General features: G+C 36.6%; 1 protein-coding gene and 1 long non-coding RNA gene across 2 annotated transcripts; one reads left to right on the top strand and one right to left on the bottom strand.

The window, feature by feature from the left end:
* The first annotated feature begins 1,031 nt into the window (after positions 1-1,031).
* PM20D2 (peptidase M20 domain containing 2) lies at positions 1,032-21,527 on the top strand. Its single transcript, XM_081294459.1, has 7 exons — positions 1,032-2,964; positions 5,120-5,268; positions 8,609-8,751; positions 10,563-10,717; positions 13,328-13,463; positions 17,797-17,904; positions 18,121-21,527. Exons 1-7 carry the CDS (start codon positions 2,515-2,517, stop codon positions 18,273-18,275), a joined length of 1,296 nt encoding a protein of 431 aa, XP_081150585.1. The 5' UTR covers positions 1,032-2,514; the 3' UTR covers positions 18,276-21,527.
* LOC308649103 lies at positions 20,732-23,626 on the bottom strand. Its single transcript, XR_014021996.1, has 2 exons — positions 22,583-23,626; positions 20,732-22,215 (listed from the first exon to the last, which is right to left on the bottom strand). It is a non-coding gene; the product is annotated as an uncharacterized lncRNA (long non-coding RNA).
* Between the last annotated feature and the right edge of the window lie 1,229 nt (positions 23,627-24,855).

Consider the following 24,855-nt stretch of genomic DNA (forward strand, 5'->3'; position numbering starts at 1 on the left):
CATGATATTTACATACACAGTGTCTGCATGTAGTTTAACGTAGTTTAGAAGTTAATTGTTACCATTACTCAATTAGCTTATTAGATTCAAGAAGAAAAACCAGTTAACAAATATTTATTGACACAGGAAGGACTGTATCATGAATATATAATGTTAGGTGCTGGAAACAAAGTGGGAAAACAAAAGAGTTTAAAGACTGGAGGAGATGTTATACATTCAACAAGTAATCACAATATACTAAATAAATGAATTAAAGGCTACAGTATACCATGAGCAAGAAATATAGGGAGGGTCAACACTAGAAATCTAATACATACATGCATGCACATGCACACATATTCAAAAGGACCAGAGCTTAGAATTTATCTTTTCTCTACCTTAAGTGACAGCTTTGTTTATTTGTAACAAGTAATATAAATAGAAGCTTGTATATAAAATTTATATGTACCTTTTTTCTGCTGCTGTTTATTGCTGCTTGATGAAAACAAACAGGTTCTACTGATGCTGGTAGACAGAGTCACTGCAGTAAAATCTATTCGAGATGTGTGATTATTGTGAGTTCTAATATAGATGAGTGGTAGATTCACTTATGAAATTTGGATGACTGTTTACCTAAGCAATTGAGCATGGTGGCTAAAGACTCTGGCTTCTGTATAACACTGGCTCTACTACTTAATAGTTGTGTAATCTCAGACTTTAATCTGTAAAATGAAGATATATAATCACATTAACAACCTCAAATTTAGGATAAGGATGAAATGTGCTAATACATGTAAAGCACTTGGAACAGTGCCTGGTACAGAGTAAGTGCTATATAAATGTCATCTATTGTTTTTCTCTAACACAGTCCTGGATTTTTAGCCAACTAACTGAGCACAATAATATTGAATCTCATGGATACAGGAGATTTTTGTCAGGGGTATACCAGAAAAGCTCTATTAAGCACAGCTAAGGGAATCCCGGAATTTAGTACCATATTTATTGTCTTTAATATTGAGTATCAGGGTGTTAAATGATAAAGACAGTGTTTTCAAGTTAGAATATGACATTTTATTCTGTCACTGTTAGATAAAGTAAAAACAGTAGTTGATTGTCTTCACATGTTAGCTTCCTTTAGACTTTTCAAATGATACATTTGGCTTTTTATACAAATATATTGTGTCTTAGTTCAGTTGGACAATTAAGAGCATAGATAGGAAGAGCTGATAGAAGCTTTTAATATGTGAAAAACCTCAGACATAAACCTTTACAATGTTATTAATAGGCATATCATCAACAACAGATTTTCAGATTTTATGCTTCACTCTGGACAAAAACAAGAGCATGACATCTTGAAGTTGTTCACTGGGTAATTTAAAACTCAGTTATAATGTGAACACCAGCTGCACATATCATGTTACTTGAGTTCAGCATCAATTAAAATTGTAAATGAAACTAGTCATATGTTCCCTTTCAAAGATGTTACTGTCCAAATCAACAAACTCAAAGCAACTGTCCAAATCAATAAAGTAGCATGAATATCTTTACCATAAATATTTTGTTTAATTGTGTTTTCTAAATCCATTTTTAGTGGGGGGCAGGTACCGAGGATTGAACCCAGGAGGGTTAACCACTGAGCCACATCCCCAACCCTTCTTAAATTTTTTTTTCTTTTTTTTAGTTGTAGATGGACACAATATCTTTATTTATTTATTTTTATGAGGTGCCGGAGGACCAAACCCAGTGCCTCATACATGCGAGGCTGGCGCTCTACCACTGAGCTACAGCCCCCCCCCCACCCCCTTTAAAATATTTTATCAAGAGGCAGGGCCTTCCTAAATTGATGAGGCTGGCTTTGAACTTGCAATTCTCCTGCTTCAGCCTCCCCAGTCGCTAGGATTACTGTGCCACTGCTCCTGGGCTTAAATCTATTTTAAATTCTGATTTCTATTCTGTTCAAATGAACTATAGTATGATAGCTAATACACATCAAGAGCTTTCTATGTAATCCAGGTGGCTTTATAATTTTGTTCTAACCAGAAAATTATTTAAAGCAGTCGCAACTTTTAGACAATACAGCCTCAAGGAGAAGAAAGAGAGGGCAGCACCGAGAATTGAAACGTGTCGTCTTGAGGACTGTGTTCTTTATACAGCATTTATACTGACGTAATCTTTTAAAAACTAAAAATCTTGTATCACTTATTTAGAAAAGAGAGTGGCGTTTTTAAGATGAGTATCTCCAGCTTGCCCGCCTCCGATGATGGCTATTAACCAAAAGAACGTACTCTTTTGGCGGCTATGGAAAATAAGACGGAAAAGTAAGAATGAGTTTTGGAGTGTAAATCAACCTCCCAGACAGCCAGTAAGACCGTGGATTCCCGGGCCCCGCCTTCTTCACAGCCACCCCCCCCCCCCGGCGGGGTGGAGCACCGGCCAGGGCGCGCAGGGCGGGGTTCAAGTGAGCAAGTGCGGCGGGGCGCTCGGTGCAGTAGAGCGTCCGGGCCGAGTCCTGAAGGGTTTCGGGACCTGGGCACGATGAAACCCGAAGGGGAGCGGCCGACGGTCGGGGTTGCGTGCGATAGCTTCTCAGAGCTGGAGCTGCTGAAACTGCGCGCGGCGGAGCGTATCGACGAGGCGGCTGAGCGGCTGGGGGCCCTGAGCCAAGCCATCTGGAGCGAGCCTGAGCTGGCCTACGAGGAACACCGTGCCCACCGTGTGCTGACGGGCTTCTTCGAGCAGGAGCAGCCGGCCGCCTCCTGGGTGGTGCAGCCGCACTATCAGCTGCCGACCGCCTTTCGCGCGGAATGGGAGACACGGAGCGCCACGCGGTGCCCGCTGCACTTGGGCTTCCTCTGCGAGTACGACGCGCTGCCCGGCATCGGCCACGCCTGCGGTCACAACCTCATAGCCGAGGTTGGGGCGGCGGCCGCTCTGGGATTGAGGGGGGCCCTAGAGAGCCTCCCTGGGCCTCCTCGGTCGGTGAAGGTGAGGTGGGGCCGGTACATCCCTTGCACCTTAGTCCCTGGGCCGGTGTAGGGAGTGCGCTCGACGTGTGGCCATCCCTTTGGCAAAAGGCAGAAAAGAATCCCCGAAAGAAAGTCCGGACTAAACGTGTTGCCGACTAGCGACCTTCTGCAGACTTTTTATTTCCACTTTTGTAGTTATAAACAACTCAGGAGATTCTTCTCTTGGAAAGAATTGAGAACCAAGCCTGGTTTTTGTTACGGGTTATTTTTGGTGACTTGAGAGGCAACTGCAATTTGCTGACAAGTAATTCCTCCAATTACTTCAGGAGAAAGTAATTTTTGTAGGAAAACATATATATATATATATATATATATATATATATATATATATATATATAGAGAGAGAGAGAGAGAGAGAGAGAGAGAGAGAGAGGTGTGTGTGTGTGTTATGATTTGCTTGGTATTTGAATAGGAAATTTTCAGCCATTAGAATCCTCTAACTTCTAGAATTATACTAATAACGGAAAAGCAAATGAACATTTAGTACAAAGATAAGTTCATCCTTAAGTCTTAATTTTTATTTCACAATTTTAAGAAATATACCAATTCCTTAAACGGGAAATGTTGTTTATGTTTGTCTTAGGCAAGTTTAATCTTGTGTTATTCTGTTTTTCCAGATGTTATATTATTCTTCATTCTGTGAGCTAATATTCAATCATCATCACTCAGGTTAAAGGGAAGACAAATGTTTTAATATTATTTAGCCCATTTCCCCCCAATGTCAGTAACTTTTCTCTTTTGTCCTAACAGTTCCATCTCTCTAGGCTTTCTCTTTAGCTACCTTCTATTTTCAGCCGCTGGGGGCTGGTTTTTGCCTTAGATTAGCTTTTTTGTTTTGTTGGGAAGGGGGAATATCCTTTGTCATTGCATAAAACATTGGAGAGATTTAGTTTTAACCAGGTTTATGAAAGACTCGGAGCTGTCAGCAATAGACCATCAATTTTATAAGTCTAGAGTTAAGAATAAAGAGCAGCTTGTTTAAGAGTGTGGACACTTTATGGTTTCTAAAGAAAACTGGAGTTTGAGAAATGTACCAACTTCACATTCCAAATGATTGTTCTCAGTTTCAGCAAGGTTATCTGTTCTCAGTTTAGCAAGGTTTTCTGTCTTAGCAAGGTTATCTGTCTTAGCAAGGTTATCTGTTCTCAGTTTAGCAAGGTTATCTGTGTTATCTGAAAATGGAATTTGAGCTGATTCTCTTTGCAAGCCAAGATTTTTTTTCCAGGTTGTTCTATTGTGTTCAAAGACATGACCTTGAAAGTATGAGTTGTTTATAGATAATTTTCCTTTGCTTTTTAAAATTGAAGAAGTTAAGCTTAAGTTTCAAAGTAAAATGTTTATTCTGTAAAGTTTTCTTTTGTTTAATTAGGTGTTTGGTGACCAGTAAATCTGCCTTGGTTGATTAGTAAGTTTGTGTAGTAGTTGGCCATTTCTTACCATGGTATTAAGATTTGTTTAATGCTCTTTATAAGGGATTAATGAGTTAAGACTTTTTAAGTAGGTATCTTAGTAGGGAATAGTTCAGGCCAGCAGGTTAGGGCATCTAAGGTAATTTAGCTGTACCCGAAGATTTGCTCTTTGACCTGGGGCAAGACACTTTCAAAACCACCCTCCCCAAAATGATGATGCTGGTTACTCATCTACCTCACAGGGTTGTTGTGAGAATGATTAACAAGTCACTTGAAAAATTCCTTACCAGTAAAATGCTGGTGAATAGCTCTATACGTGTTCTGAAAGTCTAAGTCATGAAGAAGCTTTAAGAAATAAGTCCTTGCAAATTTTGAGGAACTAGGTATGTAATATTCAACTTTTTTTCATATTTGCCATTCGTTATACAAATTTGAGTTATTACAAATAACTATTAATAAATATTGGGAAAGTTTCTTATAGTGTCCCTGGTACATACATTACTTCAAATTAGTATAATAATGTAAATTAAATTTTGTGATTAATTTAGCACCATATATTTTATGCCCACTGCATAAATCCTCTGTCTCCATAGTTTAAGAACCTTAATATAGATTGTGAGTACATGTTTGAGGGAACCTGTTTGATATTTATTTTCCTATTAGGACTTTTTGTTGTTTTGCTCTGAAATAGGTATTTCCCTCTAGATAAGTGTCCTGGGAACCCCTGCAGAAGAAGATGGTGGTGGCAAAATTGATCTAATTGAAGCAGGAGCTTTTAAAAACCTCGATGTTGTTTTCATGGCCCATCCATCCCAAGAGAATGCTGCTTATCTACCCGATGTGGCCGAACATGAGTAAGTAATCAAGTTGCAGATAAACTTCTTAGAGGATAACTGACTATAGAATACTTTTATGTCTAAGGGCCCAACACTCCAAATTTTTTTTCATTTAAAAAGTAAATTGATATGTATGAATATGGTATAATGAATCCCACTACTATGTATAATTATAATGCTCCAATTAAAAACAAAACAAAACAAAAACCCAGTAAATTGAGTCAGATGCAGTGGTGTGTGCCTATAGCTGCAGTTACTTGGAAGACTGAGGCATGCGTGAGGAGTGCTTGATCCTGTATGAATTTGGAGACCAGAATGGGCAATGAATTGAAACCCCAGAACAACAAAACAAAAAGTGTATTGTAAGGGCTGGGGATAGAGTGCTTGCCTCCTATGCACAATGCCCTGGGTTCAATCCCCAGCAACCCCCCATCACACACCCACACAAAAGTATATTGTAAGATAATATGATGTCTTAACTTACATTGAATGACATTTGGTAAGACTCCAAAACAAAACAAAAAGTGTATTGAAAGATAATGTGATGTCTTGATTAACATTGAGTGACATTTGGCAAGACTCTTCTAATTGAGATTTATTATAGTATTCATAATAGGGCTGCTAAAATAGTGCCTAAAAAACAGGAGTAGCAAACAGAACATGGTGACATTTATGTTCTGTTTTGAACTCTGAGAGGAATCTGATTTCTGTTCTTTGATAAGGAGTTGCCTTTGCAACTGAAAAGATATGTAAGAGATGGTTTTATTAGTCAGCCTACTTGGCCCCAGGCCTGTTTCAATGTCTGGCTTCTTTGTTTTTTCATGGGTCATCTTTTTAAGATTTCCACAAAAGAGGAACAAGATGAAGAATTTAAAGAAAGTTATTAATTTATCTCTTTAAATTTCTAATAATGAATAAGATAAAGCAAGTTTTTCCTATTGGCCACCTTTCCCATATCCAGTCCATTCTTTGCTGTTGTTGTTTTCTCCAGTGCTGAGGATGGAACCCAGATCCTTACACGTGCTAGGCAAGCACTCTACCACGCAGCTACAGCACTAACCCTCCAGTCCCCTCTTTAGAGGTGTATTTATAGCACATGCATAGGTTTATAGGACATGCATAGGTACATGTATAAATTAAATATTGAAGGAAGGTTGGTTTTTTTTTCTCTCTCTGAGGAATTCAGCTTAACACACACACATACACACATTTTATTTTGTTTTATTGAGGTACTCAGGGTTGAACTCAGGGGCCTTCTACAACTGAGAAACATCCCCAGCTCTTTTTTTATTTTTTGAGACAGAGATTTCCCATGTTGCTAAGGCTGGCCTTGAATTTACAGTCCTCTTACCTCAACCTCCTGAGTCACTGAGATTACAGGCATTCAATATATTGTTCTAGCTAGTTGCAGTGGCACATGTGTGTAATCCCAGTGACTCAGGAGGCTGAGGCAGGAAGATTGTGAGTTCAAAGTCAGATGCAGCAATTTAAGCCCTAAGTAACTTAGTGAAACCCTGTCTCAAGTAAGAAAGGAAAAAAAAAAAAGGGTGGGGATGTGGCTAAGTGGTTAAGCACCCCTGGATTCAATCCCTGTTGCCAATAAATAAATAAATAAGTAAACAAACAAACAAACACACACATTGTTTTGGCCCTATTTTTTAATTTAAATTTTTTTTTTTTTTTTGAAGTGGGTCTTTCTGTTTTGCCCAGGCTGGCCTTGAACTCTTGATCCTCATGCTTCAACCTCCAATAGCTGGCACCAGAGGCAAGTGCCACCATAACTAGTTCAGAGGCCCTTGTTTTGTTAAAACAAAATCAAACAGTTTGTTTTGAAAATAATTTCATATTATTTTGCTTGAAGTATGTTTTTAAAGGCCAAAATATTAATGCTGATATAAAATAACTTTTAATATTTCTTTTCCTGTAGTTTATTGTTCTTTAATTGTATATTTAAGCGCTCAATGGAAGAGCGCTTGCCTGGCAAATGTGAGGCACTGGGTTCGATTCTCAGCACCACATATAAATAAATATATAATGATCAGTCAACAACTGAAAAAAAAAAGAAATGGTACTAGAGCCATTTTCATAAAGGACTTCCTTTTCCATTTTATACTCTAGTTTCAAGGTGATGGTGAAAAGATATATGTCAAGGAAATAAGTATCTTACAATCTTATAAATGTGTTTGAATGTTTTTACTTATCTTTGTTCTGCTAACAGAATGTGAGGAATGACATAAGAATTGGTAGCATTCTAAGAACTCCTGAATGTCCAGAATGGTTTTTTAGTCTAAATGTGAACAATACTAGTTAATTAGGTTTAAAAAGTGTTAACTAAGTAAGTCAATCACTTAGTTACACTATTATTTAGTTATAAAGTTATAAGTATTTAATTCACAATCTGAGAATATGAAAACCATGGAGTGAAGTAATGATAATTTATAGAATTTTAAAACATTAATGAAGTATGGGGATATAGCTCAGTAGTGGGGAGCTTGCCTAGCATGTATGAGGCCCAGGTTTCATCCCCAGTGCTGGAAACAAATTAAGTTAAATAAAATGTTAGCCACCTAAAGTATTTGGAAACATTAAAATATTGCTAGGGTATCTTATGATAAAATTGTGAGTATAAAGTGATTTTCAAAGATTATCTTAGCCCATTTCAAATGTTACTTTCTAATAAAGAATTATCTGAGGTTTTTTTTTTTTTTTTTTTTTTTTTTTTTTTTTTTTTTTTTTTTTTTGTGGTGCTGGGTGCTGGGATTGAACCTAGGGCCTTGTGCATGCAAGATAAGCACTCTACCAACTGAGCTATTTCCCAGCCCTTATCTGAGTTTTTGCAGACTTTTGATAGAGAGCTATCATCATACAGTGTAAAAGGATGCAAGAACTCCTATTTTATAATTGCATCATGTAATACAGTATTGCATATGTGTTCAAGTTGAATTGTGTACAAATTTAATCTGTAGGAGGTTGGTTGAGCAACATTTTCTTTCTCTATTTAGAATGCTTTCTTTGAGTTAAGTACTATGTCACATAATAATAAGTTGTAACTAATGCAAGTAAATGTAGTGCTTTTACTGCAAATAATTTGCAAGTAAAAATTTCAGCAATGTGAATTAATTTTGAATAATAGTTTGGTAGTTCTAACTACCTGCATTTTTTTTTTTCTTTAGTGATACTGGAGGGAGTAATTTTCAATGATTTTTTTTTTTTTTTTTTAGTTGTAGATGAACACAATACCTTTATTTTATTTTTACATGGTGCTAAGGATCCCACCCAGAGCCTCATGCATGCTAGGCAAGTGCTGTATCACTCAGCCCCAGCCCCAGCCCTTTCAATGATTTTTTTTATTTCCTAGTGTGACTGTGAAATACTATGGAAAAGCATCTCATGCTGCTGCTTACCCCTGGGAAGGAGTCAATGCCTTAGATGCTGCTGTTCTTGCCTACAACAATTTGTCTGTGTTAAGACAGCAAATGAAACCAACCTGGAGAGTTCATGGTATTACTGTCATATATTTTGTATAATGGTGCCTAATATATTTCAGTGAAATATAACTAATATTTGATTTTTTAAAAAACTGGAAACATAGTTATGTACTTCATATGAAAATTCTAAAATTTTGAACATTTTCAGAATTCATGTGACAGGGTACTAGGATATTTATATGCGGATAGGAAGATATTTACAACTATTGTACATAAATGGAATGGCCATCTATGAGCAATAGAGCTGAAGTCTTATGTGGGGAACTGTTTTTTCTGTCAGTGTTTGAAAGTAAGAACTTGATTTTCTGGTTATCCCATTGTCTCTTAATGTTAACAACATTTTGTCCATTCCTCAAATTTAAAAAGGTGTAAGGATTACTGGATTTTAATAAAGGTTGTTACATCCTGAAGAACTTCTTTTTTTTTTAAGATGTTGATGGACCTTTATTTTATTCATTTATTTAAATGTGGCGCTTAGAATTGAACCCAGTGCCTTACACATGCTAGGCAAGCACTCTATCACTGAGCCACAGCCCGGCCCCATTAAGAGCATCTTTTAAAATTATGTGTTATCACCATAATATAAATACAGTAATAAAGTATACTGTCTTAAAGGTACATATTTTGTTATAGTTTAATATCTATTTTTTTACCTGTTAATTTTGCTATAGGCTGAAATCAGTTAGTAATTGCACTTTTGTCAATTTCCTGCCTTATTTTCTTTAAAAGGAAAAAAAATAGGAATTTTTAAATAATAGAAATATATATTTTTTAAAATGTATTTTTTAGTTGTAGTTGGACACAATACCTTTATTTTATTTATTTTTATGTGGTGCTGAGTATTGAACCCAGGGCCTCATACATGCTAGGTGAGTGCTCTACCACTGAGCCACAACCTCAGCCCCTAGAAATATATTTTTAAGATGATGGAATGTGCTGGACATTATTATCCAAAGTACATGTATAAAGACAGGAATTGGTGTGAATATACTTTATATACAACCAGAGATATGAAAAATTGTGCTCTATATGTGTAATAAGAATTATAATGCATTCCACTGTCATATATAAATTTTAAAAAAATTAAAAAAAGAAAGACATTTTTAAGTAGGTCATATAGAATTAGATTGTGCATATCTATTTTGTTATTACTTTGGATAAATCTTCATTCTGTGTAGTTCCAAATGTGTTTGTTTTGACAGTTTATAGTACTTAGGATCCTGACCTGAGTGATTTCTTTTTGGTATGAAAATTATTTTCCCAGAGCTAAATACCATTTAGAGGATTTATGGAATTCTTGAAGTATGAGGGTAATTATAGAACCTCAAACATTGTTTTTTTTTTTAATGTCAAAATTTTATCAAACAGTACAACTGTAGTAAAATAATGAAAAAATTTCCCAGATAGCTTATGATATTACCACATTTTTTATAGTTATACATTTTTAATTTTTTTTTAATAATGTAGATTATAATTTCTTTCTGAGGTGCTGGGGATGGAACTCAGGGCCTTGCTTATGTTAAGCTAGTGCTCTATCAATGAGCTATACCCTCAGCCCTGAATCATAATTTCCTAATGTTATATAGATTCCTTAGAATAAAGTACTTATAAGCAATTTTTTCCCTCTTAGCTAGGAAATGTCACTCTCTCAGTAGAAACTTACGCTGTATAACTGTTAAAATGTTTGATTTTGGTATATCAGTGAAGTAAATAGGTTTAGATTATTTTTCTTTATGTACATATTGTCTAAAAAACTTATGGATTATATTTAACCTTAAAGTAATGATCACAGGCTTAATTTCAGTAATTTGATTCTTTTTATAGGTATAATAAAAAATGGTGGTGTAAAACCAAATATCATTCCCTCTTACTCTGAATTAATTTATTACTTCCGTGCACCCTCATTGAAAGAACTTCAAGTTTTGACCAAAAAGGCAGAAGATTGCTTCAGATCTGCAGCTTTGGCTACAGGGTGCACAGTAAGAACTTTTCAGAGTTAATTATAATCAGAGGTATATATGTGGGCTTGGGCTGTTTATGTTAAATTAGATTGAAACCTAACTTGCTTGCCTCCTTCTCATTTGATGATGGTAATATTTTGGTGCTGGGGATTGAACCCAGGGCCTGTACTCACTGGTGATGTCTGGAATTTGTAAAGTGAGTTGGTCTAATAATTAATATGAAAGCCTTTATTAATTCTTATGTATTTTACTCAGTGTCTGAAAAGGGAAGACTACACATCTTTTTTTTTTTTTTTTTTTTGGTACCGGGGATTGAACTCAGGGGCACTTAACCACTGAGTCACATCCCCAGTCCTATTTTGTATTTTTATTAGAGACAGGGTCTCACTGAGTTGCTTAGCGCCTTGCTTTTTGCTGAGGCTGGCTTTGAACTTGTGATCCTCCTGCCTCAGTCTCCCCAGCCATTGGGATTACAGACATGTGCCACCACTCCTGGCTTACACATCATCTTATAGAGTAATTTGGATATTGCTGCTCTAGAATCCCTGCCTTTTGGCAAATTACAACCTTCATTGTTGGCAATTATGCTTTTAGAAATGCTTACAGTAAATGGAACTTAATGTCAAAATCTACAAAAGCTGTTTTTGTTAAAATAGTGATATAAATACTCATAGATGGCTGGAATGGAAGTTAAACACAGAAGTTAGTCAAGAGAATTTGCTGATTTGCATTTAAGTATCAGTCATGTATGGTATAAAGTGGGTGAGTTTTAGGATTATATAAAATAAGAATTTTGCACATAGTCTAGTTGGAGAGACAAGATCTTGACTTGTGCTGCTCAGCCTCGAAACATTATTTGTATCTCTGAGTCTCCATTTTCTCACTTGAAAATAGGGATAATGACACAATATTAGAGTTCTTTTGAGAGATAAATGAAATAGTGTTTGTGAACAGGTAAGAGCATAACCTTCACATGTATTAACATTTTTTCTGTCCTCCGTAGTCTAGTGATGTATGATTTGTTCACATGGTAGCAGTGTTTCATGGTAGCAGTAATTCTCAGACAGTGTATGTTAAGTGTAGTAATAGTAATGTGGATAGTAAGTGTTAGGAAGAATCTGAGACAGGAAATCACTGGCCTGGGGGTGTAAAAAGGAAGATTTTATGGAAGACTATAGATCTGAATGGAGCTTTTAAGGATGATCATACTTTCAGGTATGTGAAGGACAGAGAGTGAGAGTGCACAGATGGGAAATGTGATCAACAAAGGGAAGAATTCTGTAAAAGCTCATGTGTTGTTATGAATAGATAAATAGATACATGGACAATTGTAAGAGAAAGTACATAGCCTCAAATGCCATTACAGACAGTAGGTATAGAATTAGTATATAATTATAAAGCATCCATAGTTTAGGGCAGTACAAACTAAGCTTTTATTCCCTTACTTACCTATAAATATTTAAATATTTGTTTATAAAATATATATGTGAACTCTTACCATTAGCCTATCTCTCAAAGTGTACAATATTCCCTTAGTAAAGTTTATTGTTATAGTATTTAAATCTATTTAAGTGATGTTTTAATAATTTCTTATATTTTGACTGACTTGAAAGATGTGACTAAATTGTCATTGTTTCTACCTTAGATGTTACCAAGAAGAGAAGAAATGTGATCTCTGCTATTTCATGATTGGCATTTGCTATCATTTTTGATATTATATTTAGTCCAAGGGAATTGCCGATTTGAGTTAGTCCTGAATCTATAAATCCACTTAACTGGGCACATACACACCCCAGGCTAGTGATTTCTTGCCTCAGATTCTTCCTGACACTTACTATCCACATTACTATTAGTACACTTAACATACACTGTCTGTATCTTTATACACTTAAATTAATAAATGAGGACCACTGTCAACCCCTTCTCATTGTGAAACTTTGGTATTTCTTGCAGGGTACCTTTCGGACCAGGCAGGGGTATCAGTGTCATTTTGTATGTTGAATGTTAGTGAAGCTCAATTTTTTTTCTTTTGGAGACTGAAACTAGAGTTGTATTCCTCAGACTGTTTTTTTTTTTGGCCACCTGCATCAGAATTACTTGGGGATGCTGGTTAAAATAGTAATTTCTGGGTTCTCCCTACACCTTCTTCAGGTGACTGAAGTTGACACTTGCTGGCTAGTTTAGAGCTTGGTGACATTATGTGGTTTAGATAATTTAAAACATTAGGGAGATAGGGTCTTAAAAACTTTCATTATAAGATACATTTTTTTTTTTTTTTTAAGTTAGGGAATTTGAGTAAGCTTATGTCTAGATGGAAAAGTGCCCCTCTTGGCTGGGCATGGTAACATGCCGAAATCCCAGTGGCTTGGAAGGCTGAAGCAGGAGGATTGCAAGTTCAAAGCCAGGCTCAGCAATTTAGCGAGGCTCTATCTCAAAATAAAATATAAAAACTGGCTGGGGTTGTGGCTTGGTGGTTAAGCACCTCTGGGTTCAATCCCCAGTACACCCCCCATCCCTGGCCAAAAACAACAAATCTGTTCCTGTTAGAGAGAACCCTCACTGGATTGAAAATTAGAGAATTTGCATTTTTTTAAATTTTAAGATTTGTTTTGTAATTTTTTTTATTAGGTAGAAATTAAAGGTGGAGCACATGATTATTACAATGTTCTACCCAACAAGAGCCTATGGAAAGCTTACATGGAGAATGGAGAAAAGCTGGGAATGGAGTTCATTTCAGAAGATACAATGCTGAATGAAACTTCAGGTAATTAAGTTCTTTTATTGTATTTCGAGCTACCTGAGGATGAGTAATGCCATCTTCAATTAAATGGTTTTGGAGGTAAGGAAGGACTGCTGATGTTTTTAATGACATTTTCACAAACTTAATGGTTGGGGGAAAACTAATGGATTCTTCAGTGAGTATTGACTGTCAAGTTAGCAGACTTGTTTTTATAAGTAGCCAACCTAATTTTTGATCTGTTTTCTGAATATTTCTAGTGTTTCAGTTTCCTTAGTTCTAATTTTTGAATAAGCTACTAAAATGGGATGTAGAATTTTAATTTATTCTCAGTTATTATAATGAGCAGGTTATAAAGTATTTAGTTATTTGGGGCATTTTCACATTCTGAAGAGTCACAGACAGCTGTTAGGATTTAAAATATATATGCATGCATTAAATAGCATAATTAATATGTTAAATAATATTTGGACTATTTAGATTTTTTCTTTTTAAAGAATATTATTACTAAAGAGACCTGCAAGTTACAGATGTACCTCCTAAGATAGAAAAATAGATATTGTGAAGTAGAACCAAAAATACATCATAATAAAAATGGAGTACTGATATCATTTATGAGAAGAAGTTCAAGAGAAAGTGTAGAAATTCTGAAGTGGAGCTATTCAGAAGTCTTTTGAATCTGGAACCACAAAAGTTGTCCAGGTAGGAGATTTAGGGAGGTTGTTGTTAGTAAGATTGCCCAAGTATGAAGAGGGAGAAGATGCCCGAAGATGGAACACTGGGGTCAACAGCTTTTAAGAGATAAGCAAGGACACATTGTCTCCTTGATGGAGAACTCTTTCTCCATCAAGGAGACAACATGCTCAGAGAAGATAATCAGGAGAGAGTGAGGTCATGGTAGCCAAAGGAGTAGAGAACTTGTAGAAGGGAAGGAGGAATAAATCATGTCAGGTGCTTATAGAGGTTGAATAAGGTAAGTATAGTCTAGTATTCATTGCATCAGCAATTAGAAATTTGTGGATTGTTTGAAAGAAAATAATGGGTGGCTGGTGAGACCAGATGCTAGATCTCACATCTTTACCCACTACATTGACTGGTGAGATAGTAGAGATAGCAAAGGAAGATTCTTCTTTTTTCAAGAAGGTTAGCTTTAAAGGAAAGCAGAGTGGATGAAAACATAGAAAAGGTTTTTAAAAGAAATAGCTGAGAGAAGTAGATGCAGGTGAGTGTTCAGGAAGGAGGGCAGGAATTCAGAGATGCCCTCCCTAAGAGGTTCTGCCTTCACATGGTAAGCCTTGAAGTGGCAGCTGGAGGACTGAAAGAATTGCCACTGACAGGAGTTGGCCAGGCATCAGTTGTGTGTGTATGTTCTGAACAGCATCAAGAACTCAGCTCAGTATTAAGACCATGAATTCATTGTCAAGGCTACCTTCATGTTCCTGTACTTTTATGCTAGCATGTTTATGCAGTCTAGCTGTGGGAGGGAAGATGCATGGTCAGATCTACCCAGAGATTGGATTTTATATAATAGACAAATAGCATGTGCAGAGATCCTGTGGTATCCAGATTGGATTTTATATAATAGACAAACAGTAGAATAAAGTGGCTATAATTTGGATATGGTTTGCAGGCTCTAGGATCTAGCTCCACAAGTAAGATATTAAAATACTTAGCAGGCATTTGACCATCTTGTCCACTGATGTGCCATCACCATGTATCCTGAGTGTCTGGAGCCATTCCTGGTACTACTATGTGCTCAATGAATGTTTTCCAGTGAATCATTTTTCCAGAGCTCCAAAGCTTGGCCTTGGTCTGCCTTTACTACATAACTAGTAGCTATGAGATTATGGATACATGACTCTACACTTTGGTTTCTTCCTGTGTAAAATAAGAACTTTTCAAATGTTAATGAAGCATTAGAATTTCATTTGGAACATGGTAATTCCAGATAAACATTAACTGCTGTTAAATATTTTGCTTTCATTCTCTTACCACTCATTCTTGTATAGTCTAACTTTGCCAGAAACAGTGTTTGACACATAATAAGCATTCAGTAAATATCTATTGAGTGAACAGAAGGCTTTGTTTTTACTATGATTTATTTAGCAGATGTTAGTGTCAGTCAAGTGAGAGGCTAGAAGCATGGTGATTTAAAATATTGCTTTTTGCCTTAGAGAGTTTCAGAATGTGTTTTATGAGAGACATTAACCAAATAAGCCAATAAATGGAAAATGAAGCCAGGTACCTCTGTGCACACCTGTAATCCCAGTGGCTTTGGAGGCTGAGGCAGGAGGATCGTGAGTTCAAAGCCAGCCTTAGCAAAAGCGAGGTGCTAAGCAACTCAGTAAGACCCTGTCTCTAAATAAAATACAAAATAGGGCTGGGAATGTGACTCAGTGGTCAAGTGTCCCCAAGTTCAATCCCCAGTACAAAAAATAAAATAAAATGAAACCTGGAAAATTTTATGGAGGATTGTAATACAATACTGTGAGAGCCTTTGCTAGAGGACCTTACCAGGGAGATAAAGTAAGAGTTCACTGAAGAAATGATGTTTAAAGCAGGTGGAGAGGGGACTGCATGTGTAGAAGTCCTATAGTGTCCAGAGTGGCTGAGGTGGAGCAGTGGGAGTGTGGTCTGAAACCAGGGTTAGGAAGGTGAATGGAGTCAGACCATATTAAGATTGAAAAAATTTTTTAAAAAATGGAAAAAATATTGGCAAAGTAGATGCTGCTAGACCAATTAGGAGACCGTTATATCAGTTCCAACAAGAGGTGGTAATTATGTAGACTAGGGACAGGTGATGGTGATGGTGATAGTGAAGGGAAAAGTGTTAGGCTTCTGAGGCATTTGGAAAATAGTATTGATGGGTAGGGTTGAAGAACAGGAAGCTTATGAATTTTGATTTTAAAAGAAATAGTTGAACAAGGTGCTGGGTTCAATCCCCAGCACCCCCTACACACACACACACACACACACACACACACACACACACACACACACACAAAGAGTAGTTGAGAAAAGTAGATGCAGGTAAGCGTTCAGGAAGGAGGGCAGGAGTTCAGAGATGCCCTCCCTGGAAGTCCTCCCTCACATGGTAAGTCTTGAAGTGGAAGCTAGGGGACTGCAAAGATTGCCAAACACTTTGGCTGTGTTTGATCTACTTTGAAGACATCCAAGAAGAGTTAACAGTTGGGCTGGGGATGTGGCTCAAGCGGTAGCGCGCTCGCCTGGCATGCGTGCAGCCCGGGTTCGATCCTCAGCACCACATACAAACAAAGATGTTGTGTCCACTGAAAACTAAAAAATAAATATTAAAAAAATTCTCTCCCTCTCTCTCTTTTTTTAAATTTTTTTTTTTTTAAAGAGAGAGTGAGAGAGGAGAGAGAGAGTGAGAGAGAGAGAGAATTTTTTTTAATATTTATTTTTTAGTTCTCGGCGGACACAACATCTTTGTTGGTATGTGGTGCTGAGGATCGAACCCGGGCCGCACGCATGCCAGGCGAGCGCGCTACCGCTTGAGCCACATCCCCAGCCCCCCCCCCCTCTCTCTCTTTAAAAAAAAGAGTTAACAGTTAACAATTGGATGTACAAGCATGGAGCTCAGAAAAGACCAAGTTAGAGTTGGTGGTTATTTGAAGCAATATGTATGAACAAAATCTTGAGCAAGAATATGGCAGGATGGTTGTGAGAGGAATGGGAAAATAAACAAGGAGAGAAATGAATTACAGTAGATGGGGTAGAGAGAGAAGATGGGAGGGGAGGGGAGGGAGGATAGTAGAGGATAGGAAAGGTAGCAGAATGCAACAGTTACTAATGTAAAAATGTGGATGTGTAACCGATGTGATTCTGCAATCAGTATTTGGGGTAAAAATGGGAGTTCATAACCCACTTGAATCTAATGTATGAAATATGATATGTCAAGAGCTTTGTAATGTTTTGAACAACCAATAAAGAAAAAAAGAGAATATGGCAGGATAAGAGGAAAGGGCCTGGAATTGAGACTTGAATAGTAATGTTTCATGGTTGCAGAGAGGAAGTTAAACCTCCAAGGGAAACAGAGGAAGGGACCATCATAGTTCACAGAAGGCAGGAAAGGGAGCAGCCCACTGTGGAGGCTGCTAGGAGGGCAAGTGAGAGTAGTCTTGGTTGGGAGAGAGTAGGTCTTGGGAGACCTTTCTGACAGCTGTGTGGGGACTGATGCAGGTGAAAGGGGAGGCAGTGAGAGCATGAGCCTGTGGCCAACTCTACAGGGTGTTCACTTCACCAGGTCTAACAGGACAGAGAACCATAATCAAGTTCAGGTTACAATTTCATCATGCAAAGTATTTAACCAAATATATCTTTCTTTATGCATTCCAAGGATCTACCGATTTTGGAAATGTTTCTTTTGTGGTCCCTGGAATTCATCCATATTTTTACATTGGATCCAACGCCTTGAATCATACTGAAGAGTACACTAAAGCTGCAGGTAGGCTGTTGAGAGTGCAGGTTTTCACATGTGCTCCCTCTTTTCCTATCAGTAGTGCCTTTCTAACTATTTAGTTTAGCTTGTTATTTCAGAAATAGATTCCATGGTGGGTAGTTGGAGAGGCAACTTAGGGATTGGGGGACTTAACCTGAGGAATTAATAAGTTGATTTTTAATAAACGTAGAAATATTTTAATTCATTTTCTCTGTCCTTTAGGATCACAAGAAGCTCAGTTCTACACTTTGCGAACAGCCAAGGCTCTAGCAATGACTGCATTGGATGTTATTTTTAAACCAGAATTGCTGGAAAGAATCAGAGAGGACTTTAAATTGAAACTTCAGGAAGAACAATTTTTAAATACAGTAGAATAAAAAGGAGACTTAGGAGTGGTTTATGAATCATTAAGAAGTGATGATTTTTTTTTTCTTTAATCTTTTTTAATGAAGAGAACATGCTTGTTTTGAATCTTAAAGGAATCAAATTCTTCTTACCTGATATGTAAGAACAGGGTATGGTGAAAACATATTCACTCATATCTAAAATGAAATTTTTGGGTGAATCTATACTTGATGGAATTGTGATATTTCAGGAGTTGGTAGGTGATACTGCTGCTTAAGATGGATGGTACATGATGTGTCAAAATAATACTGATAAAATCTGTATAATAATTTACAGATTTATATATTATATATTTTAAAAGGTCCAAGAGGTTTCAAACCTTATATACAGAATTGACACCCATGAAATGGTTTTGTGGTACAGAGTGGTAAACTTATTTAATGTAGTTTTAAAGTTCATGGTCTAAATTTAGGTAAAGTTTGTTTCAAATATTTCTGTTTTTGCTTCAAAAAAATCTCTTCATTTATAATAAAAGTAGCTTTTAATTAGAAATGCTTACGGGTAACAACTAGAAACTCAGATACAAAAAATAACTTTAGTTTTACCATTTGAAGAAAAATGAGAATGTTCTAGTTTTTACACATGATCAACTCTGGGAAGTGGCATTAAAGTAATTGGTAATTCAATGTTACAGTAAGAGGGTAAATGTTGGATGGTCAGGATCGGACTCTTCCTTTAAGGAATTTGAACGGTAGCCCTGTGTGTTCTAGGAGAACTCGGGGAGGAGCATTGGCTGGCACCTACTCTGCTCTCTGGAATGTTCAGAATCCTGCACTGCCCCTCCAGCCAGCAGCCTGCTCAGGCTCCCACTCAGAAGCCAGCTTGCCCCACCTGGCTGCACTGAATTCTGAGCCTCCTTAAGCTTCCTGCTAGCCCAAAATTTTAAAAAAATTATTATAGATTTTCCATGATTCTTATTTTAGTGTGAATTTCTTGAACATGCTAAAAAGAATGTGTGAAAAAAATATTTGGTTATACAGATATTTTAAGCTGCGAATGCAGTAAAGCTCCAATGTACTTTATTTTAAAGGAAGTCCTCAGCTTTGAACAAGCATTCCAGAAATGGAAAGGGAAGGAGAGAAAGTGTCCATTTGGCTTTTATGGTATAATAAGCAAGTCACTTGGGCCCTCTGAGCTATCAACTCACTTTTTGAAAAGTTAGATCTTCTACTTACAGTCTTTTGAACCCCTAATTCCTGCTGTATCTGAAATTATTTAAAATTGCAAGAGAGGTGGTTGTGTTTGGGAGAGTTAGTAGTTAAGAACTGCCTTTCTTCTGTATAAGGGTCTGTGGATTATGTGCCTGATTTTGGCATATAGCTGCCTTCTTTTAAAGCCTGCCAAGAATGGGTTTATATTTTTTAAAGGGTTGCTAAACAAAACAAAACAGAGACTAAATAATATGACCTGCAAAACCTAACATCTTTGCTGTCTTGCCTTTTACAAAAAAGGTTGCCAGCCCTGGCTGTATATAACAGTAAAATAAAATCTGTGTCTCTTTGACTTAGGTCATATGGTCGGATCTTCTGGAATAAAACTTCATAAAGAAACCCCATATCTTTTAGCAATGACTTCTAATGCTGTGATTAGAAATAATTTCTTTCTTAACCCTCACATTTCAAAGGTATTTTCATAAATCTTTACTTAACTGAAATTACCATTGGTTGGTTTTTACAACATCAAATTTCTAAATATTTTAAAATGTAAAGAGGGAAGTGTTAAATTATATCTAAACAAAGTGTTCCTTTTAGAAAAGGAAGGATTCTGTTCAGCTCCTCCTCCTCCCTTTTTTTTTTTTTTTTTTTTTGACACCAGGACTCACTAACCTTGAACTTTTAGTTCTCTTGCCTCAGCCTCCCAAGTAGCTGGGTTTGAGGCATGTGTCATAGCACCTAGCTTTACCTCTTTATTCTTACAAGATGAATGTTAATTCTTAGATGGTTAGCAAATAAGACTCATTTTTTTTTTAAAAGACTGAGTGAGAGGGAGAGAGAGAGAGAATTTTAATATTTATTTTTTAGTTCTCGACGGACACAACATCTTTGTATGTGATGCTGAGGATCGAACCCGGGCAGCACGCATGCCAGGCGAGCACGCTACTGCTTGAGCCACATCCTCAGCCCAAGACTCATTTTTTTAAAAAAATATTTTGTAGTTGACGGACACAATACCTTTATTTATTTATCTTTAGGTGGTGCTGAGGATCGAACCCACTGCCTCACCCATGCTAGGCAAGTGCTCTACACTGAATCACAACCCCAGCCCAATACTCTTTTATTTAGAATATTTATATTGTTTTTGAAAAAGGAGATAACCAAGTTTTTGTTCATTAGTTTCATGAAATTTTATTATCACTAACAGATTCTGTGATTATATATAGTTTTCCTTCACTGCCTATATATTTGAAGCTGGTGTGTGCATATTTTAAATTTTATTCTATTTTATTTTGATACTAGGAATTGAACCCAGAGGTACTCTACCTTTGAGCTATATCCCTAGCCCCTGCCCCCTCTTTTTTTATACCAAGGATTGATCCCAGGGCCACTTAATCACTAAGCCACATCCCTTTTTATTTTTTGAATTTGAGACAAGACTTGCTAACTTGCTGAGGCTGGCCTCAAACTTGTGATTCTCCTCCCTCAGCCACTGGAGTATTTAGGATTACAGACATGTGTCACCGTGCTTGGATTCTTTTTAAATTCTTAACAGTATCTAGCATAGTAGTTTACCTGGGAATATTCAGTACTTTTTGTTTTGTTTTGATTGGAGTACTGGTGGTTGAACCCAGAGGCACCCTACCACTGAACTACATCCCCATACCTTTTTAATTTTCAAATGGGGTATCTTTAATTTTCTCAGGCTTCCCTTAAACATGATTCTCCTGCCTTCTGTCCTTTCTGAATGAGAAAGTACTGCATCCTTGCTTGAAATCATTAAAGTTGCTCTGTGGAGAGATCATAGGTACAAAATATGTTTTAATTTTGTGAACATAGCATTCTTTTGTACAATCTGGAGTAGAAATAGATACCTTATATTACCTTGCTTCAGATGCAGGAAAACAAGATTCATTTTTGAAAAAAGCTGCACTGGTTTAATGCAAAGTTTAAAATTAAAAGATTTTAAAGAATTAGTTTCTGATCTAAAATTAGTTTCTTGAGGTGTCTGTTTTGTGGAAAGGTCTTTTATTGCATGCATTTATAATCTTTCATGCTCATACCCTACACTTTAAGCTTTTTCCTCAAATACCAACTTTGGGCTGTGTAAAATTAGTATGCTTTAAAAGATATAATGTAAATTAATGGTTTAAATATAATTACAAACTGAAGATGCTTTTTCTATAGTGACAATTTTAAGCAGGCTTGAATATGGGACCCTGTAAAACAATTATGTGTTATAGGCTGAATATCTCTTATCTGAAATGCTTGGGGGCCAGAAGTGGTATTTTGTTTTTTTGTTTTTGTTTGGTACCAAAGATGCATAGCCACTGAGCCACATTTTCAGCCGTTTTTTGTTTTTTTATTTCGAGACAAGATCTTGCTAAGTTGCTTAAGGCCTCTCTAAATTGAAGAGGTTGACCTTGACCTTGTGATCTTCCTGCCTCTGTCTCCTAAATCACTGGGATTACAGGTGTGTGCTACCACACCCAGCCAGAAGTGTTTTGGATTTGGGAGCTTATTTGGATTTTGAAATATTACATATCCATAATGAGATATCTTGGGGGATGCCACCCAAGTTTAACCACAGAATTTTTTCATGTTTGCACATATATATATATATATATATATATATATATATATATATATATATATATATATTATACACTTGGGCCAAAGATAATTTTATAGAGTATTTTTAGTGTGCCTGCATTTTGACTGCAACCTGTCACATGAAGTCAAGTGTGAAATTTTTTTTCTTTAAATTGGTTGTTCACAACATTACAAAGCTCTTGACATATCATATTTCATACATTAGATTGAAGTGGGTTATGAACCCCCAATTTTACCCCAAATGCAGATTGCAGAATCACGTCGGTTACACATCCACAATTTTACATAATGCCCTATTAGTAATTGTTGTATTCTGCTACCTTTCCTATCCCCTACTATCCCCCCTCCCCTCCCCTCCCATCTTCTCTCTCTACCCCATCTACTGTAATTCATTTCTCTCCTTGTTTATTTTCCCATTCCCCTCACAACCTCTTATATGTAATTTTGTATAGCAATGAGGGTCTCCCTTCATTTCCATGCAATTTCCCTTTTTCAAGTGTGAAATTTTTCACTTGTATAATGTTGGCATTCAGAAAGTTTGGGATTTTGGATCATTTTGGGTTTTCAGATTAGGGATATTCAACCTGTTTTATTAATTATCAAGTTGCTATATAAGATTGAATGCAGTTAGTATTTAGCTTGTCTCTTAAAATTTTGGTCTGCTTTTTAGTCTTGCAAATTCTCCTTATTTGAACTACTCAGGACATTTTCCTCTTTTCATTGCTTCTCTCTGTAGCACTCAGAAGTGCTGGGGCATTTAGGATAAACTAGAACATTTTGTATGTTTATAAATATGTATGTGAACTTAAAGCATTTTGATTTTCCACAAAGTTATTTTCTTTGATATTTTATCTTGTAATCTTGACATTTGAGCTCAATAAACATTTGTTGAAGAGTGCCTATTTCTAAGAACTTGGTGAAAGAATAAGACAAAGTCTCTGCTCAGAAAGCTTGCTATTGGTGGCAAATTCTCACTTCTTAATTCTTTCTTCATCTGAACAACACTGGGGCTGAAGCAACAACTGAAAGCTATTGTCTTGGAATTTTTTGAAAAAGTGTTTCTAAAATATTTTAAAATATCTGAGTTTCCCCAATCTGTTTGAACAGAAGAAATTGATGTGCAAAATTTTTTTTAAAAAAAAGGAATGAATGTCTTGTTTGATAATATATTCTGTAAAAAAAAAAATTAAAACCTTTCTGATAGTTTTTGTGCAGTTCTAACTTTTTACCTTGAGAAGTCTTTTGGTAAATGTCCTACATACACCGGCCTTTGCAGAAATTGTCTAGCAATTTTTGTAAGGCTGCAAGCTATGACAAAATACTTTTTTTTTTTTTTTTTTACTTCAAGCATCTTGTAGTACAATTAAGGTTGAGGGTGGTGCATTTTGATGTGTGAAGTTGAAATTTTCAAGTAAGCAATCACTCTACTACCATCAGATTATGATAATTTTTGTAATATTTTAATATATATTAAAATGTGTATGAAATATAAAATGTTAAGTATGTTTAATAACACTTGTTATTTTTAAAATGATGTATATGAAAATACATGAAGATAAAGCACAATTACCCAAATGCACTATGGTAATACTGTATTTTATTAATTTATCAGTATTGTAGGTGTTAGGTTGCCCTTCAACTGTATAAATGCCACATATTATTCATGTAATGCGATTTTAAAAGGACAGTTAAATCTTTTATTTAAATATGAATGTTTTACTAGTCTCAGCAGCTGAAAAACGATAATTTTACCTGGTAGGAATTGAATACACAGGAATTAGAATTTGAATTTCCATTTTTAAAAAAATTCCACCATGTAATAATGCAATAAGTATCTCATGTGAGTAACATAATATGGGTCCAAATTTATTTGTTTAAGTTGGCTTTTAAAAGAATTCATACTTTTTTTCTTCAGTGATTAAAATGTAAGGTTAGTTTTGGTTAGTTAGTTTGGGTCAAAGCATCCAATAACCTGAGAAATATAGAATGAAAAGAATCTAGATCAGAGTCCTAAATGGACAAGTGCCGCAGTCTGGCTGGGCACAATTCAGGAACCACTTGTCAAAAGAAACGAACTTTATTTTTAGAACCACACACTGGCACCACACAGCTCCTCAGGAAAAACCCTCAGAGCCCAACTGCCACCACCAGCTTCTCCCAAGCCTCTCAACCTCTCCCACTCCTCCTGCTCTTGAGGCCTATTGGCTGGGTCACGTGGGCGGAGCCAAAAAATTCCCCCAATGAGCAGCTCCGTAGTCTGAAAGGGCGGGGAAACAGCCCAATGAGCATCACCTCAGAGGAGCCAATCAGCTAGAAGTTGCTGGGGCTGCTGTGAGCCAATCATCAGCTGGCAGTCTGTAGTTTGCTGGCAGCTGGAAGTTTGCTGGGGCCTCTTCGGCTGTGGCTCTCAACAGACAAGCATCTGTTTAGTTTAAAAATCAAGTAGACATTGCTCCACTGGATGAACAATTTCATGATGTCTATGTGTCTTCCTTTCTTGCAGTGTGGATCTGAGATGTTACAATTTCTTCCCTATATTCTTGTAGTACCCGTGCAGATTGTGTATACCTCACTTTGATGTTGGGCTTCCAGATCCTGCCAGTGTCCTTCAATGTATGCTATTGCATCTAAGGTTGGTGGCAATAGCAGAGGTAACTCAAGATAATAGTTAAGGTGCCCCAAGATGGAAGCAAGACTGGGCCTCACACTCCCTTTGGGAGTGCCTGCTCTGAGATGCTGCTGCTTGTAGGCCCTGTCTGTTGTCAAAAAGTTAGGGGCTACTGTG

The sequence above is a fragment of the Spermophilus citellus genome, assembly GCF_964194105.1.
Source record: "Spermophilus citellus genome assembly, chromosome: 5".
Lineage (NCBI taxonomy): Eukaryota > Metazoa > Chordata > Mammalia > Rodentia > Sciuridae > Spermophilus > Spermophilus citellus.